The 13,559-nt window shown below is 46.7% G+C and overlaps 1 protein-coding gene across 3 annotated transcripts in view; it reads left to right on the forward strand.

Moving 5' to 3' along the window:
* Positions 1–8,426, forward strand: part of ELF5 (E74 like ETS transcription factor 5) — a 42,141-nt gene extending 33,715 nt beyond the window's left edge. For all 3 annotated transcript variants that reach the window (XM_080816883.1, XM_080816884.1, XM_080816885.1), the window contains exons 5-7: positions 5,619–5,687; positions 6,337–6,532; positions 6,978–8,426. In XM_080816883.1, coding sequence (XP_080673009.1) covers positions 5,619–5,687; positions 6,337–6,532; positions 6,978–7,074 — 362 coding nt within the window. In that variant the 3' untranslated portion in view covers positions 7,075–8,426. The remainder of the gene's footprint in view (positions 1–5,618; positions 5,688–6,336; positions 6,533–6,977) is intronic.
* Positions 8,427–13,559: the final 5,133 nt, after the last annotated feature.

A 13,559-nucleotide genomic window follows, 5' to 3' on the forward strand; every position in this document is an offset into this window, starting at 1 on the left:
CTGTTGTAAGTTTGCAATGGCTAAGTATGACGATACTACAAAGGAAAAGGACAGGGTGACGTGTTGTGTGATGCTGGACAGGTTACATTTCAACTGGGGACAAGGGAAGAACTCCTGGAGGAAGAGCTATTTAAATTAAGCCTAAAGGATGAGCATAAGTTAGCCAGGAAGAGGGAAGAAAAGGGTACAGGGCATGAGCGGCAAGTGCAAAGGCCCTGAGGCAGGAACGGTTTTGGAGTCCTTGAGAAAGAATCAAAAAACTCGTACCAGGAGGCTCGATGCAGTAAGCAGTAGCCACAGGTGGCCATGAAGTTTAATTAAAATTAAATAAAGTGAAAATTCAGCTGCTGAGTTACATTCCAAGTGCTCAATAGCACAGGCAGCTAGTGGCTACCACATAGGACTTTTCAGATTTCCAGCTTCATGGTTCTCCTGGATAGCACCCTGGTAGATCGTCAGCGACAACAGCAGGAGGAGGAATGGAAGCTGAGGCCAAGAGCAGGGCAGGAGCAGATCACATATGGCTTTTGAGTTTGGATTTCATTCTGAGCAGACTTGGAAGCCACTGAAACAGGAAACAATAAAACCCCATCTGTATTTTAAGAGGATCCCTCCAGATTGCCGTATCTGGTCAGGAAGGAGCCCAGCCAGGAGGCTGCTATCCAGGAGGTGGAGTGATGGTGGGGGCCCAGACCAGGTGATGGGAGGGACGGAGAGAATTTTCTGGAGATAAAAGTGGTGATAAGACACAGGCTCTGAGCTGGCATCTCTACGGAGACAAACCCTTCGCGATGGCAGCTGCCCCAGGCCCTGCCCCATGCAGGCCCTGCCAGGCTTACCAATGAGAGAGGCACCTTTTCTAGACCAAATTCAGGGCTAAATGGTCCGTGAGCACACCGAAAAGCAGCACCACAGCTCTGCCAAATGGCAGCCTCCACTGCCACAGCCAGGAAACCGTGGCCTTCCCATGGGGCCCCTGAGGCCCATCTCTGGCTCCCCCACAGTTCTCCCAAAACAGAGCCCCCAACATATGGTTTAACAAGAACGAAGACAACCGACTGACAGATTATCCAATGAGCCTGTTCTAGAAAAGCCAGGACGTATGATCACGATGCCTATGGCCAGGCTGCTGTTTCGTGATCTTGGTCACCCCCAACACAGAAAGGAGATGTGCGGGCCAGAGGCCAAGGCCGGGCCAATGAGGATAGCTGAGATCCTGGGGCTGCAAGCAGTGTTCCCATCAGTCTGCAGCAAAGATGAACATTTACCCTGACCACCTGTGGAGCCCCGGGCACCGCCAGCAGAGGGTTTTACCTGCTCTAACTCATTGAATCCTCATTCTAACTCCTTGAGGTAGGATGCTTGCCCCCATTTACATCTGAGGAAACCAGAAGAGCGGGAACTTGCAAAGAAGCATACAGATGGGATTCCAACTCATTTTCTTGAAGTCTGTGCTTCTATACATTGGGCCATTCACCACATGCACACACACGCACACACGTATGCACTCCCATATACACATGCACACACATATGCACTTATGCACACGCACGCATACATGCACATATGTACACACATACACACACATATGCACACACAGGTGCACATGCCTCCAGACCCTTCCCTTCATTCCACTGTCCACCTCAGCTGAGACCCAAGGCTCCAGACGCTTCTGGGTCTGGGCCCAGGTCTGCAGTGACCCAGAGAACAATATGATTTTTAACTCAGTACCTGCAGAAAGGGCCCAGCCCCGACAAGCTCTGAAGCCATCGGGCTGGCCCAAGTGATAACCCCCAGCCACTCGCCACTTGTCTCTGCTCCCTGCCCCCACCCATTCCCACCCACACTGCAGAAATGTCAGAAAACCAAGCCTGCAGGCCTCGGGTCACCTCAGGAACCTTCTGTTCTGAGGCCTAGAGCTTCTCCTCCTGGCACGGAGGGTGGGCTCTCTAGCAGCCCTCATGGCCTGGGGGACATCAAGAGCTGGTTTTGGAAACTGCCCCTCCAGCCCCCGTCTCTGCTTTAGGACTTCAGTCAATGACCAAGAATATATCCTGTGGCCACTTTTCAACAGTCTCCAGTCTCAAGGCACTGAACCTCTCCAAGTTGCACAGACAGCAGAGAGCCCTGGCTACCGTTGCCGCACACCAGGCACCGCCCAGCTGCGGGGACCCCTCTGACCGGAAGAGAGTTCGGAGTCGGGGGAACTGTCGCCAGTGCGCAGGGGACATCTGAAGGGGAGTTCAGTGGGGTCCGGGGGCTGCCATGGAGGTTATGATTTGGTCACCCCTCTCAGCCCGGCTATGCCGGTGACGGCTACTATGCCTTTGCCCCCACGGCCACCCCACGACCACCCCCAGGAAAGCGAGCCGGACCCGGGAGTAGCATCAAAGCCAACACTGGGAACTGGAAGCAGACAACATAGGGACATCTCTGACATGACCCACAAGGAGAGACCCCCACGGGCCACACAACTCCGCGTCACACTGACCTGTCTCGGGCTCCGCCGACCAAGCCAAAGATCCCTCATCCGCGGCACACGGGAGAATTCCCACACATGAAAAGGGCGAGGTTTCCCTCCCTCTTCTTGCCATTTTGGCATTTCAGGGCAAGTTTTCCGTCTTCTCACCGCTTCAGAATTCACCTGGGTTTATCTCGCGCCTCAGTTTGCGATCTCTTCTTCAAAGATGAAGTTGAAGCAGCGCTCGGTGCGCCCTGCAGGTGGCGCCAGGCAGCCCGGCGCTCCGCAGACAGAAGGGCCGCCCTCTCGCTTCCGGTCAAGGCCCTGCAGGCCCTGCCCACGTGCTTGCACCCCCTCCGCCCCTGCCCAGGCGCTCGCACCCGCTCCGCCCGGCGGCTCCCTCTGTGGTCAGCTGAGTCCGCCGGGGCCTCCATTTGGGCTTTGCACACCCCTGCCTGGGTGCATGGACCTGGTGTTCCCCATCGATGCGATTCCAGCCCATAGCCCGTGAAAAGGTGCAGAGGGCACCCTGGAAAATGAAGGCCCGCGTTCCTGTCATTGTTCGTTCCAGCGGACATGGGCCGTAGCTACTAGAGCCGAGGGCTTAAGGCCAGTGGGCCTGAGTGCAGAGTTGGGCTCTGCCCCTGGCCAGGCACGTGACCAGAACTGTGCCCCGCATACTTCCCCGGGGCTCGCTGCTTGCCCGCTCCTCGTCAGGAGTCTTGTCCACTGGTTCTAATTAAGAGTGCAGGGTTGCTCACCCCCCTTCTCCTACCCCGGAGGTCTCTCTACCCTCACCCTGCTTCAGTATTCTCCACAGTTACTGCTTGTTCATTAGATGTTTGTACCCACTGGGATGTAAGTCCCCAAGAGAAGTGACTTGCTTTGGCCTGTGCCTCCAGCACCAGTGAGCACAGTGTGGCTCAACGCTCATGAATGAATGAGCAAATGAGTGCATGAGCTGTGGTGAGCCTCACTGTGCCTCCATTTACTTCTCTGTAAAATGGGCACAGAAATAGATGTTCATCACAAGGATGGGTGAAATTGAGTGCCTGGTGATGCTAAACACTCACCGAACACAGCTAATAATTATTCACCAAGTGTGCATTGAACACCTACTATGAAAGACAAGGTAGAGTAGTAATTCTGAGAACAGACCTGCTCTGGTTCAAGCCCTGCCTCCACCACTCTGGATAAAATTCTTAGACTCTCTGGGCTTCAATTTCCTCCTCCATAAAATAGAAGTAGCCCTAGTCCCACACAGAGTGGCTGCAGGGACTGAAACAGATAGTGTATGTGAAGCACTTAACAGGCACGTGGCATTTAGTAAGTGCTCTATAGTAGAGAAGAGACGAGGTCTGTCCTTACAGTGGTGTGTACTAGTGCTATGATACTAAGGAACACTCCGGTGTGTGGAACAGAGAGGGGATCTAACCCAGACGGAAAGTTCAGAGAAGACTTTCTGAAGAGGTCTGGAGAGTGCAAGTCAGCTCAGTGGAAGTAGGGAGCAGGGAGCCATGCAAAGGCCCTGCGGCAGCAGAAAGCCAAGCAGCACTGGGACCCTCTAAACTGACAGAAGGGAAGAAGTTGGCAGCAGCAGCAGAGAAGGCCAGATTGCTGAGTGAGGATCAGTCTGTGAAAGTCCTAACAAGCATGGCGGCCTTCATCTGGGAGACAATGGGGAAGCAACTGCAGGACAGTAAGCCAGGGAATGACATGAGCCAGTGGCACTGAGATTGCCCTGGGCAGCAGTGTGGTACACGAGACACCATTCCTTTCCTTGACAACATACTTATTCTTTCATCCAGATTATGACATAATATACCTACTAGACTATACCGTTTATATGGTTGCTATAGACTAACATCTGGTCTAGTGGCTGCCCAGTACGTTACTGAGCACCTACTATGTGCTGTGCTCAGGGCTACATGTTTGGGGGATACCTCTGGAAACATCAGTCCCTGACTTCTTATGGGAACAGAGAGTGAACTAAATAAATAAATACACAATATCCTATGTTCTATGATGATAAGTATTGTGGCCAAAAAAGTAATATGGGAAGTAGACACAGAACACTGGGTAGGAGTGAGTGTGTATGATTCCACTGAGAAGGTGACTTGGAGTGAAGATTGAGAGAAGGGCCTGAACCCATGGATATCCAAGGAAAGAGGCCTTAGGGCAGAGGGAGGGCACGTGCAAAGACCCTGGGTAGAAGGTGAGGGGGAGTCTCAGAAAGAGGCAGGAGGCCAGTACAGCCAAGCAAAGTGAGCCAGGGGAGCGGCAAGGCTGGGGAGATTGGGCACTACCTCTTTTTTTTTTTTTTTTAAATCATATACTCCTTTGAAATAACGCTGTGCACATGTCTCAGATTGTTACTTACAGCATGAGTCCTGACTGAGTTCTGTATTGAGTTGATGCCTTGCTTCCTGCTATTCCTAAGCTCTGGTCTCTTTGCTTTTACTTGTGTCCCTTCTAGTGTGTTCCCCACACACTAGTCAGAGGAATTCTCTTAAAATGTGTATCTTGTCAAACTCCCAAATCTTCACTTTATTCTTTGAACAAAATCTCAAGTGCTTACTGTGGGCTGGCAAGGAAGGCCCCGTGGGCTCTGTGGGCAGCTGGCTTCCCCAGCATCATCATCTAACCCCCCTCCTCCCCGCCCCTGGGAACACCACATGCCTCACTGGTTCAGTGTCTGTGCTGCTCCTTCCCTCTGGATGCCTCTCTCGCCTCCTCACGTCGGCATAGATGCCTCCTGCACACGAGGCCCTCCTTGGCCACTCTAAGCATGCAGCCCCCACCAGCCCTTCATTCTCTACCCCATGTCTTGCTGCTTTCATAACACTCACTATGGGTGACTTGTTTAACTTGTATTGTACCTTGCCTGCGAGTCCTTAAATTCCAAGTGCATGGGGACCAGAACTGTCTCGTTCTCGCTTGTTCCCAGCACGGAGCCCAGAACCTGGCACCCGGCAGGTTCCTAGTATTTGAATACAAATGCCGCCCCCTTCAAAGGCAAACACCTCCCACCTCCTAATGACCCCCAAAGCGCCTCCTGTGGGATCTCCTACCACAAAGGTGTCCAGTTCATAGTTGCTCATTTTGGTGTGATTGGAGGTCTGAACTCGTTCTATTGCTGTAACTCGTTCTATTGCAGATGCTGATTCTAACTGCTTGAAAACAAGTGGCATCAAAAGTCAAGACTGTCACAGTCATAGTCGAACAAGTAAGTGTAGCGATGCCCTTCCTCATTTCTAATTTCCTAAAACCATTCAGGAGACAAAGTACTCTAATAAGCTTGGACACTGAACGTTTGAAGGGGACCAGGGGCTTCCCAAAGAAAACAGCAGATAAACTGTTATCAGAATTACATTTCTTTTCACTTGGACATGGTGTTGTGAGAATTAAAATGGCAAAGCGAAGAAATTGTCTAACCGTGGTGAATTTCTGAATAAGAGTTTATTTCTCCTGGTCTGCTAAGGGTCCTTCTCTCTCTCTCTCTCTCTCTCTCTCTGTTTATTTATTTATTTGACAGGCAGAGATCACAAGTAGGCAGAGAGGCAGGCACAGAGAGAGGAGGAAGCAGGCTCTCCACAGAGAAGAGAGCCCAATGCAGGGCTCGATCCGAGGACCCTGGGATCATGACTTGAGCTGAAGGCAGACACTTAACTGACTGAGCCACCCAGGAGTCCCTTACAATTGCTTTAATAGAAGAGAAACATTTCACAGCCCAATGTAGGTCCAAGTAGAGCACTTGGTCATAATATGGAAAATATTCCCATTTAAAAAGCAGCAATTCTCAGTTAATGAGAAATGGTACAACTCTTAGAATTTTTTTTAACTGTTAAGTAACTGTTTTTTTTCTTTCTCAAAAGGCCTCCAAAGTTCTCATCTATGGGAATTTGTGCGAGACCTGCTTCTCTCTCCTGAAGAAAACTGCGGTATTCTGGAATGGGAAGATAGGGAACAAGGTATTTTTCGGGTAGTAAAGTCAGAAGCCCTGGCAAAGATGTGGGGACAAAGGAAGAAAAATGACAGAATGACGTATGAAAAGTTGAGCCGAGCTCTGAGGTGAGTTAATAGCATGAAACACCATGAGCCTTCGGGCAGAGTTATACAAAACGGCCAGCCATAGAAAATTAACCTGTTTTTGCAGCTTTTTCCTTGATAATCGAAAGGTCATGAGACAACATTCTGGTTCTTAGTTACAGGTGGGATTATAGTTTGTAAACGGACACGCCGTCCTTCTCATTCTTGGCAGTGGCCCTGGGGATCACTCTGAATGCCGGCCGTCCCACACATACACACACAAAATGCATTTTGATCTGAGTGTGGTGAGGCTTAGCCTTCAAGGTGTCTGGGAAAGGTTTAAGTGTAAGCTGATAACAGGGTGTGAAAATACCAGGGTTACTAAAAACCAGCCTGGTCACCTAAGAGGAATGAGGAGAGTGTTTCTGTTCTGTTGTCTTCCCGGGGTGCGGGTCTCCCCACATTTCTCTTCTGCTGTCTTTCTCAGGTACTACTACAAAACGGGAATTTTGGAACGGGTCGACCGAAGGCTAGTGTACAAATTTGGAAAAAATGCACATGGGTGGCAGGAAGACAAGCTATGATCTGCTCCATGATCAAGCTCCTTCTATGGATTTCTTGTCTTCTCAATCGCATCGCAATAGACATTTGAAAGTCTCGTTGTTGTTGTTGTTGTTGTTGTTGTTGTTGTCGTCGTCGTGTTAACCTGCAAATGTGCTAACATTTCTCCACCTCTCAGCTTCCATTCGGATTCAGTTGTCTGCTCCCACGGTGAAGCAACCCTTTAAGGAATTCTGTGTTTTCTTACCCAAGGGAAGGAAGGAACGGTCTTTTGTGGTTCCCTGATCAAACATTCCTTCCCTAATCGAGAGTTACAGAAACACGATAGCCTGTGCTATTGGTGCTACTCTGAGAAAAAGGACCCATTTCTGCCATTTGAGACTCAACCAGGGGCTCCCCTTCCAAAGGCTCAAAAGTTTTCTCATATTTAACTGTGGCAGCTCGCAAAGGAAAAACAGGATAAGTGACTCTTTGGTAGTTAGTTTGGTAGGAGGGGGTGAGATGTGGGTAAGAGAGACCTACTGTAGATTTTAAATCATTAAAGCCAAATGCCATAGAAAAGTTTCTTAATTAATAAAAGAAAAGGGACATGCTTTGTTGATTGTTTTTGGTTTGTTTTTGTTTTTTTGGTCCCCATTCTGGAGGGCATGACTGGATTTAGCATAGGGAAATAGTAAGCTTCTGAACCACAGCATCTTTGGGGGCATTCAGCCAACTCCCATGGCCATCTTTCTAGGGCCACACACTTAAAATTAGGCACATTATTAATTCCTGCTGAGTTTAATTCCCCTCTTCTCCTGGTGGTGGTGGGAAGGGAGGGCAGCTGAGTTAGTCCACAGATCCTCGCACCAATTTCCAAATCACTACTGTTTCTGATCCGAGCCATCAACACCACAAAATTGTAGCTTGTTCATCCTGTCTGCAGCCCAGACGTTCAACCTTTATAGAACGGGCCAGGTCCTGATAACTCTGTAATGGCTGATTACGTGAGAAGTATCCTTTGTTTTGTCTTCCTGGCATGTACTCAAGCTCTAAAACTATTTCCTTGACAAAATGGTGAATTGCTATCAGTAAATGTTCACGGGTTAAAGTCTGCACTGACATCTCCACATCACTCACTGGTAGGGAAGCCACTGGTGACCTGCGATGAGGCGGTCTGCCCCGAGGACGCTACCCCAGTAGAGTGGGGGGGCTCCGCGCAACCAGGCACTGAACCACAAGACAGGCTGAGGACCTTTGTGCTTAGAGCTTCACTTCGTAGCAATTTGTTTTAAAAAAAAATGTGAATTACTGTAAAATAATCTATTTTTGGACTCATGTGTTTTCCAGGTGGATATAGTTTGTAAACAATGTGAATAAAATATTTAACATGTTCAAGTGTCTCCGTGTTGTTAAATTCAGCAAGGCAGGCTCAGGAAAGCAATAGCGACCTATAAAACCTTTGAGGACACTTCTGTTATTTAGCATTTTGGAGATGGAGACTTTTTAAAGCATCCCAAAAGATGCAAGAAATATATGCAATGATCCTACTCACCACCTCTACATCCTAAGACAGAGGGTCACCTTGCAAAATGGAATATATGGGCCAGTGGGACCTTAGAGATATGTTTTTGTTTGGTACACACACACACACACACACACACACACAAATGCACACACACTTTTTTTTTTTTTTTTGCTAATTATTTTGAGGTTTGGTTTTGTTTCTTACTATGAATAGTTACCTTATCTAAGAATCAGGGGATTTACAAGAAAAATCCAGATTTCCAGCTTCTTTTAAAAGATCGGATCTGTCAACACTAGTTCCTCAATACATTGTGGGCAATAATTTCCTGGAGCTAAGTAGAAACGGCCCCTTGAGGCACAGCATTTGGTCACCCGTCATACCTCTTTCCAGACATTCAGCTTTGTTCTTGCATCATTGTAGTTGGTTTTGGTTTTGGTTTTCACACATCCAGAATGCTTGTACATTTTGAATCTGGGACCCCCCTCCTGGCCATCTAAAGAGGTAAGTACCATGTCAGTGGAAAGGATCACAGCCCACAGTCCCACTAAAAGAAGAGATTGCCCAGAAAATTGGAAATATTCTAACAGGAAGTAACGAGGAACTTCCGGGCAGAGCTTGAAAGGAGCAGAACCAAGAAGCTGAGGGAAGGGGATGGAGGGAAATGAAGTGGGGGCAGAGCAGCTGGGGAGGGGGGAGGGGGAGGGGATAGTAACAGGGGCCTCAAGCAATTCACAGAACAAAAGCATTTCTCCCTCTGCCACTCAAGAAGTGTTCCCTTTACAAAATCATTAAATCAGCATCCTCTTTCTAATTAGGTTCCTAGTGCTGCCCATGACAAATTAATGGAAGGCTTAGAATTTGGAGGCTTAAAACAAGAGGAACTCATTCTCTCCCAGTGCTGGAGGCTGGAAGTCTGAAATCAAGGTGTTGGCACAGCCATGCCCCTCCCTAGGCTCTAGGAAAGAATCCTTCCTTGCTCCTTCAGCTTCTGGTGGCTCCAGGCCTCCTCTGCTTATGGCTACAAGATTCCAATCTCTGCCTCCATCTGCATGTGACCAGCCCCTCCTTCTCCCCTTTGGTCTCTTAGAAGAATACTCATCACCGGATTCAGAAACCATCTGAATAATCCAGGAAGATCCTATCCTGAGACCCTCCACTTAATGACACCTGTAAACTCTCTTCCAAATAAGGTCACCTTCACAGGTTCCAGAGGCTGGGACATGGGCCATCCTATTGGAGGACATCACTCAACCCACTATACTCTTTAAAATGTGAACTTTACTTAAACATATAGCTTCATGACACAATTCACTGAAGAACGGAAAATACAAAGAGCTGCTTAAAATACCCCACTTTCGGCAAATGATACTGAAGCAAAACAAAAACCTAAAACAACAATGTAAAATTCACTTTTCAAACAGCCAAATGAGGGACTAAGATCCTTTAGAAAAAAGATCACAATACAGCTTTCCACAGAAAACTTGCAGTATATTCCTATGTGTTTAAAATTGTCCAAAATTCAAAGTATACAGAACTTTTTGAGTTCACCTCTACCAACCTTCCACATCTTTAAAAGCTCTGGTAAGGATTTTAAAGCCTTCAATTGGTCTTATCAGCTCATTTAAAGTGAAATTTGGCCATTTGCTTTGCAGTACCATGAACTAGGAGGCAAAGAAATGGCCAAGCAGCTTGGTCACGTTCCTCTCTGAAAAGCACGTGCTAAGTTCTTAAAACTCATTTCCTTAGTAGATCAGTTAAAATGATACTCCTTTATCAGGGAAACAAAATTAACAAAATTAACGTATTTTTAAACCAAAACTCTGACATTGATTTTGAAAAGAACAAGATCCTTCCCAGAGCTTAAAAGCCCAGACCTAGTCCTCTTTTCAGAAGAGCAAGCAATCAATTTTAAAATACCAGGAGTTGAGGGGCACCTGGGGGCACAGTCAGTTGAGAGTCTGACTCATGGTTTCATCTCAGGTCATGATCTCAGGGTTGTGAGATCGAGCCACGCATTGGCTCAGCACAGAGTCTGCTTGAGTTTCTCTGTTCCTCTTCCTCTGCCTCTCCCACTTGTGCTCGGACTCTCTCTCAAATAAATAAATCAATCTTAAAAATAAATAATATAACACAACATAACATAACATAATGTAACTTAACATAACATAATGTTAGGAGCTGATCTTTAGACAGTGGTGTGCCAGAGGTTAAGTGAAAATGCCTTTAAAAGGTGAGAATATGAGAAATGAAAACATGTGTCCCCACAAAAGCACGCATGTGAACATTTTCAGCTGGATTATTCATATCATAGTGGCCAACAAGTGGAGACACCCAAATGTCTATCGACTGATGAATGGGCAAATAAGACACAGCATATCTATACAATGGAACATTATTTGGCAATAAAAGGAAATGAAGTACTAACACATGCTACAACATGTAAGAACCTTGGAAACATTACACTAAGTGAAAGAAGCCAGTCGAAAGGACCATATACTGTAGGACTCCATGTAAGTTAAATGTGCAGAGGAGGCCAATCTCACACAGCAGCTAGATGGGTGATGGCCAAGGGCTGGGGAAGGATTCGGTTGGGGGAATGGTGAGTGACTGCTAATTGTATAGGGTTTCTGGGGGGTGGGGGGAGTGCCAAAAATGTCCTAAAATCAATTGTGATGAGTACACAACTCTCTGTATACACTAAAAACCACCGAATTATATACTTTGTTTGGATTTTATGGTATGTAAATTATATCTCAAAAAAGTTCTTATGCAAAAAGAAAGAGAGGTTCCAGTGATCTACTGTGTCAAACACTGCTAAGAGACCACGTGAGTGAAGAATGAGAATGGACCATTGGATTTTTTTTGTTGTGCTAAAATATATATATACAAAATTTAATATTTTAACCTTCTTTAAAAGATGTATTTATTTGAGAGAGAGAACAGAGGGGAGAGTAGAGAGAGAGAGAGAGAGAGAATTTCAAGCAGACTCCGTGCTAAGCGTGGAGCCCGACATGGGGTTCAATCTCATGACCCTGAGACCATGACCTGAGCTGAAACCAAGAGTCACTTTCTTAACCAACTATGCCACCCAGGCACCCCTATTTTAACCATTGTTAAGTGTACAATTCAGTGGCATTAAATACATTCACATTGTTGTGCAATCATTACCACACTATCCATCTCCAGAACTTTTTCCTGTTGCCAAACTGAAACACTGTAACTATTAAACACTAACTGTTTCCTCCTCCCCACCATAGGAACCTCATGTAAGTGGAATGATACTGTATTTGCCCATCTGCATCTGGCTTATTTTCCTTGTGTCATGTCTTCAAGGGTCATCCATATTCTATCCTGTGCTAGAACTTCCTTCCTTTTTAAGCCTGAATAATATTCCATTGTCTGGATATACCAAATTTTGTTTATTTATTCATCCATCAATGGACACTTGTGTTTTTTTCCACCTTTTGGACATTGTGAGTAATGTAGCTACAAACACTGGGTGCACACATATCCCTTCAAGTTACTGCTTTCACTCCTTTTGGGTATACACCCAGAAATGGCACTACTGGATGAGAGTATTGGATTTTGGTGGCATGGAAGCGACTGGTGACCTTGGCAAGGGCAGCCTGATTGTAGTAGTTTCAAGGGAGGACAGAAGACAGGAAGGATAACAAGTAAGTAAAGGAAATTCTTTTAAAGTATTTTTCAACAAAGGGGGCAATAACAGGAGAGCCCTATGAGGACAAGAGAGGATTTGATGAGATTTGGAAGAGCAGGTTTGCAAGCTAACAGGGATGAGGTAGGAGACGGCAGGGGGATCCAAGAGCAGGAGGGAAGGCATGGGGTCAGTGCACACATGAGGTCTGGCCTTCAGCAGGGACAGAGCTCATCTCTGTCAACAGGAAGGAAAGGAGAGCATGGTGATGTCGATGCTGGCAAGTTGGAAGACTCTGGTGGAGGAAAAGATATGGAAGCTATTCTATCCTTGGTGAAATAAGGAGCTGAAGGGAGAGGGGGAGCCAAGCAAGAGGGTTTACCAAAGAGAGAAAAACAGATTTCCAGGCAGCACTGGGGGCCCACTTGAGGTTTGTGGTCAAATTTTTAAAAGCCCAGTCAAAAGGGCTGTGGTTTGCTTCGGTCATGGTCATTTCCAGTGCAGAAACTGAGTCATTGAGAGGCATCCTTGACCAAGGCTGGGTTCTGGATTAGTTATTATTTAGAACTAGATCAAATGTAAACAAAGTAAGAAGGGAACTAAAGACACAAAGAGGGTGATGACCATTGAGAATTGATTAGAAATCCCAGTAGTGTGGAAGAACTAATGGGAGGGGAAGTCTATGGTAGATTAATGTTCAGATAGACACACACACACACACACACACACACACACACACACAGTCACCTCCATGGATGGAGTACAATTTCTCACACTTGGATTTTGGGTTTAGCCACATGACCTGCTTTGGCCTGTGAAGTATTAGTGGGCATAACACAAACAAAGACTTGAAAAACACTTGTGCAACTGGGATTTCACTCTTGCAATCTCAATTTCCCAAGAAAGAAAAAAAGAGTAGGTTTCCCTTTCTTGCATTCTTGCACTTCTGCCATTACTAGGAACTAGCCATCACCATGCGTCCTAGAAGGATGAGAGATGTGTGACACAGAGCCACATCAACAAGCTGCCACAGCTGAGCCCAGCCTAGATCAGCCAATCCCTAGCTGACTTGGAGACATGGGTGATACATGATTATTGTTTCAAGTCATTGAATTGTGAAGTGCTTTGTTACAAGGCAGAAGCTGACCAAGATGAGGCCCTGGGGTACTGAGCTGGAAAGAAGTGGTGGTCAAAGTCAATATTTTGAATAATGACCATACAATCCTATGGAGAGATAACAATTAATGGTCCCACTTAGCGATGAGGGAACTAATACTGAGAGGTGAGGCAACTTGCTCAAATACCACAGGTGGAAAACGGCAGAGCACGGATCTGAATCTTGGTCT

The sequence above is a fragment of the Martes martes genome, assembly GCF_963455335.1.
Source record: "Martes martes genome assembly, chromosome: 10".
Taxonomy (NCBI): Eukaryota; Metazoa; Chordata; class Mammalia; order Carnivora; family Mustelidae; genus Martes; species Martes martes.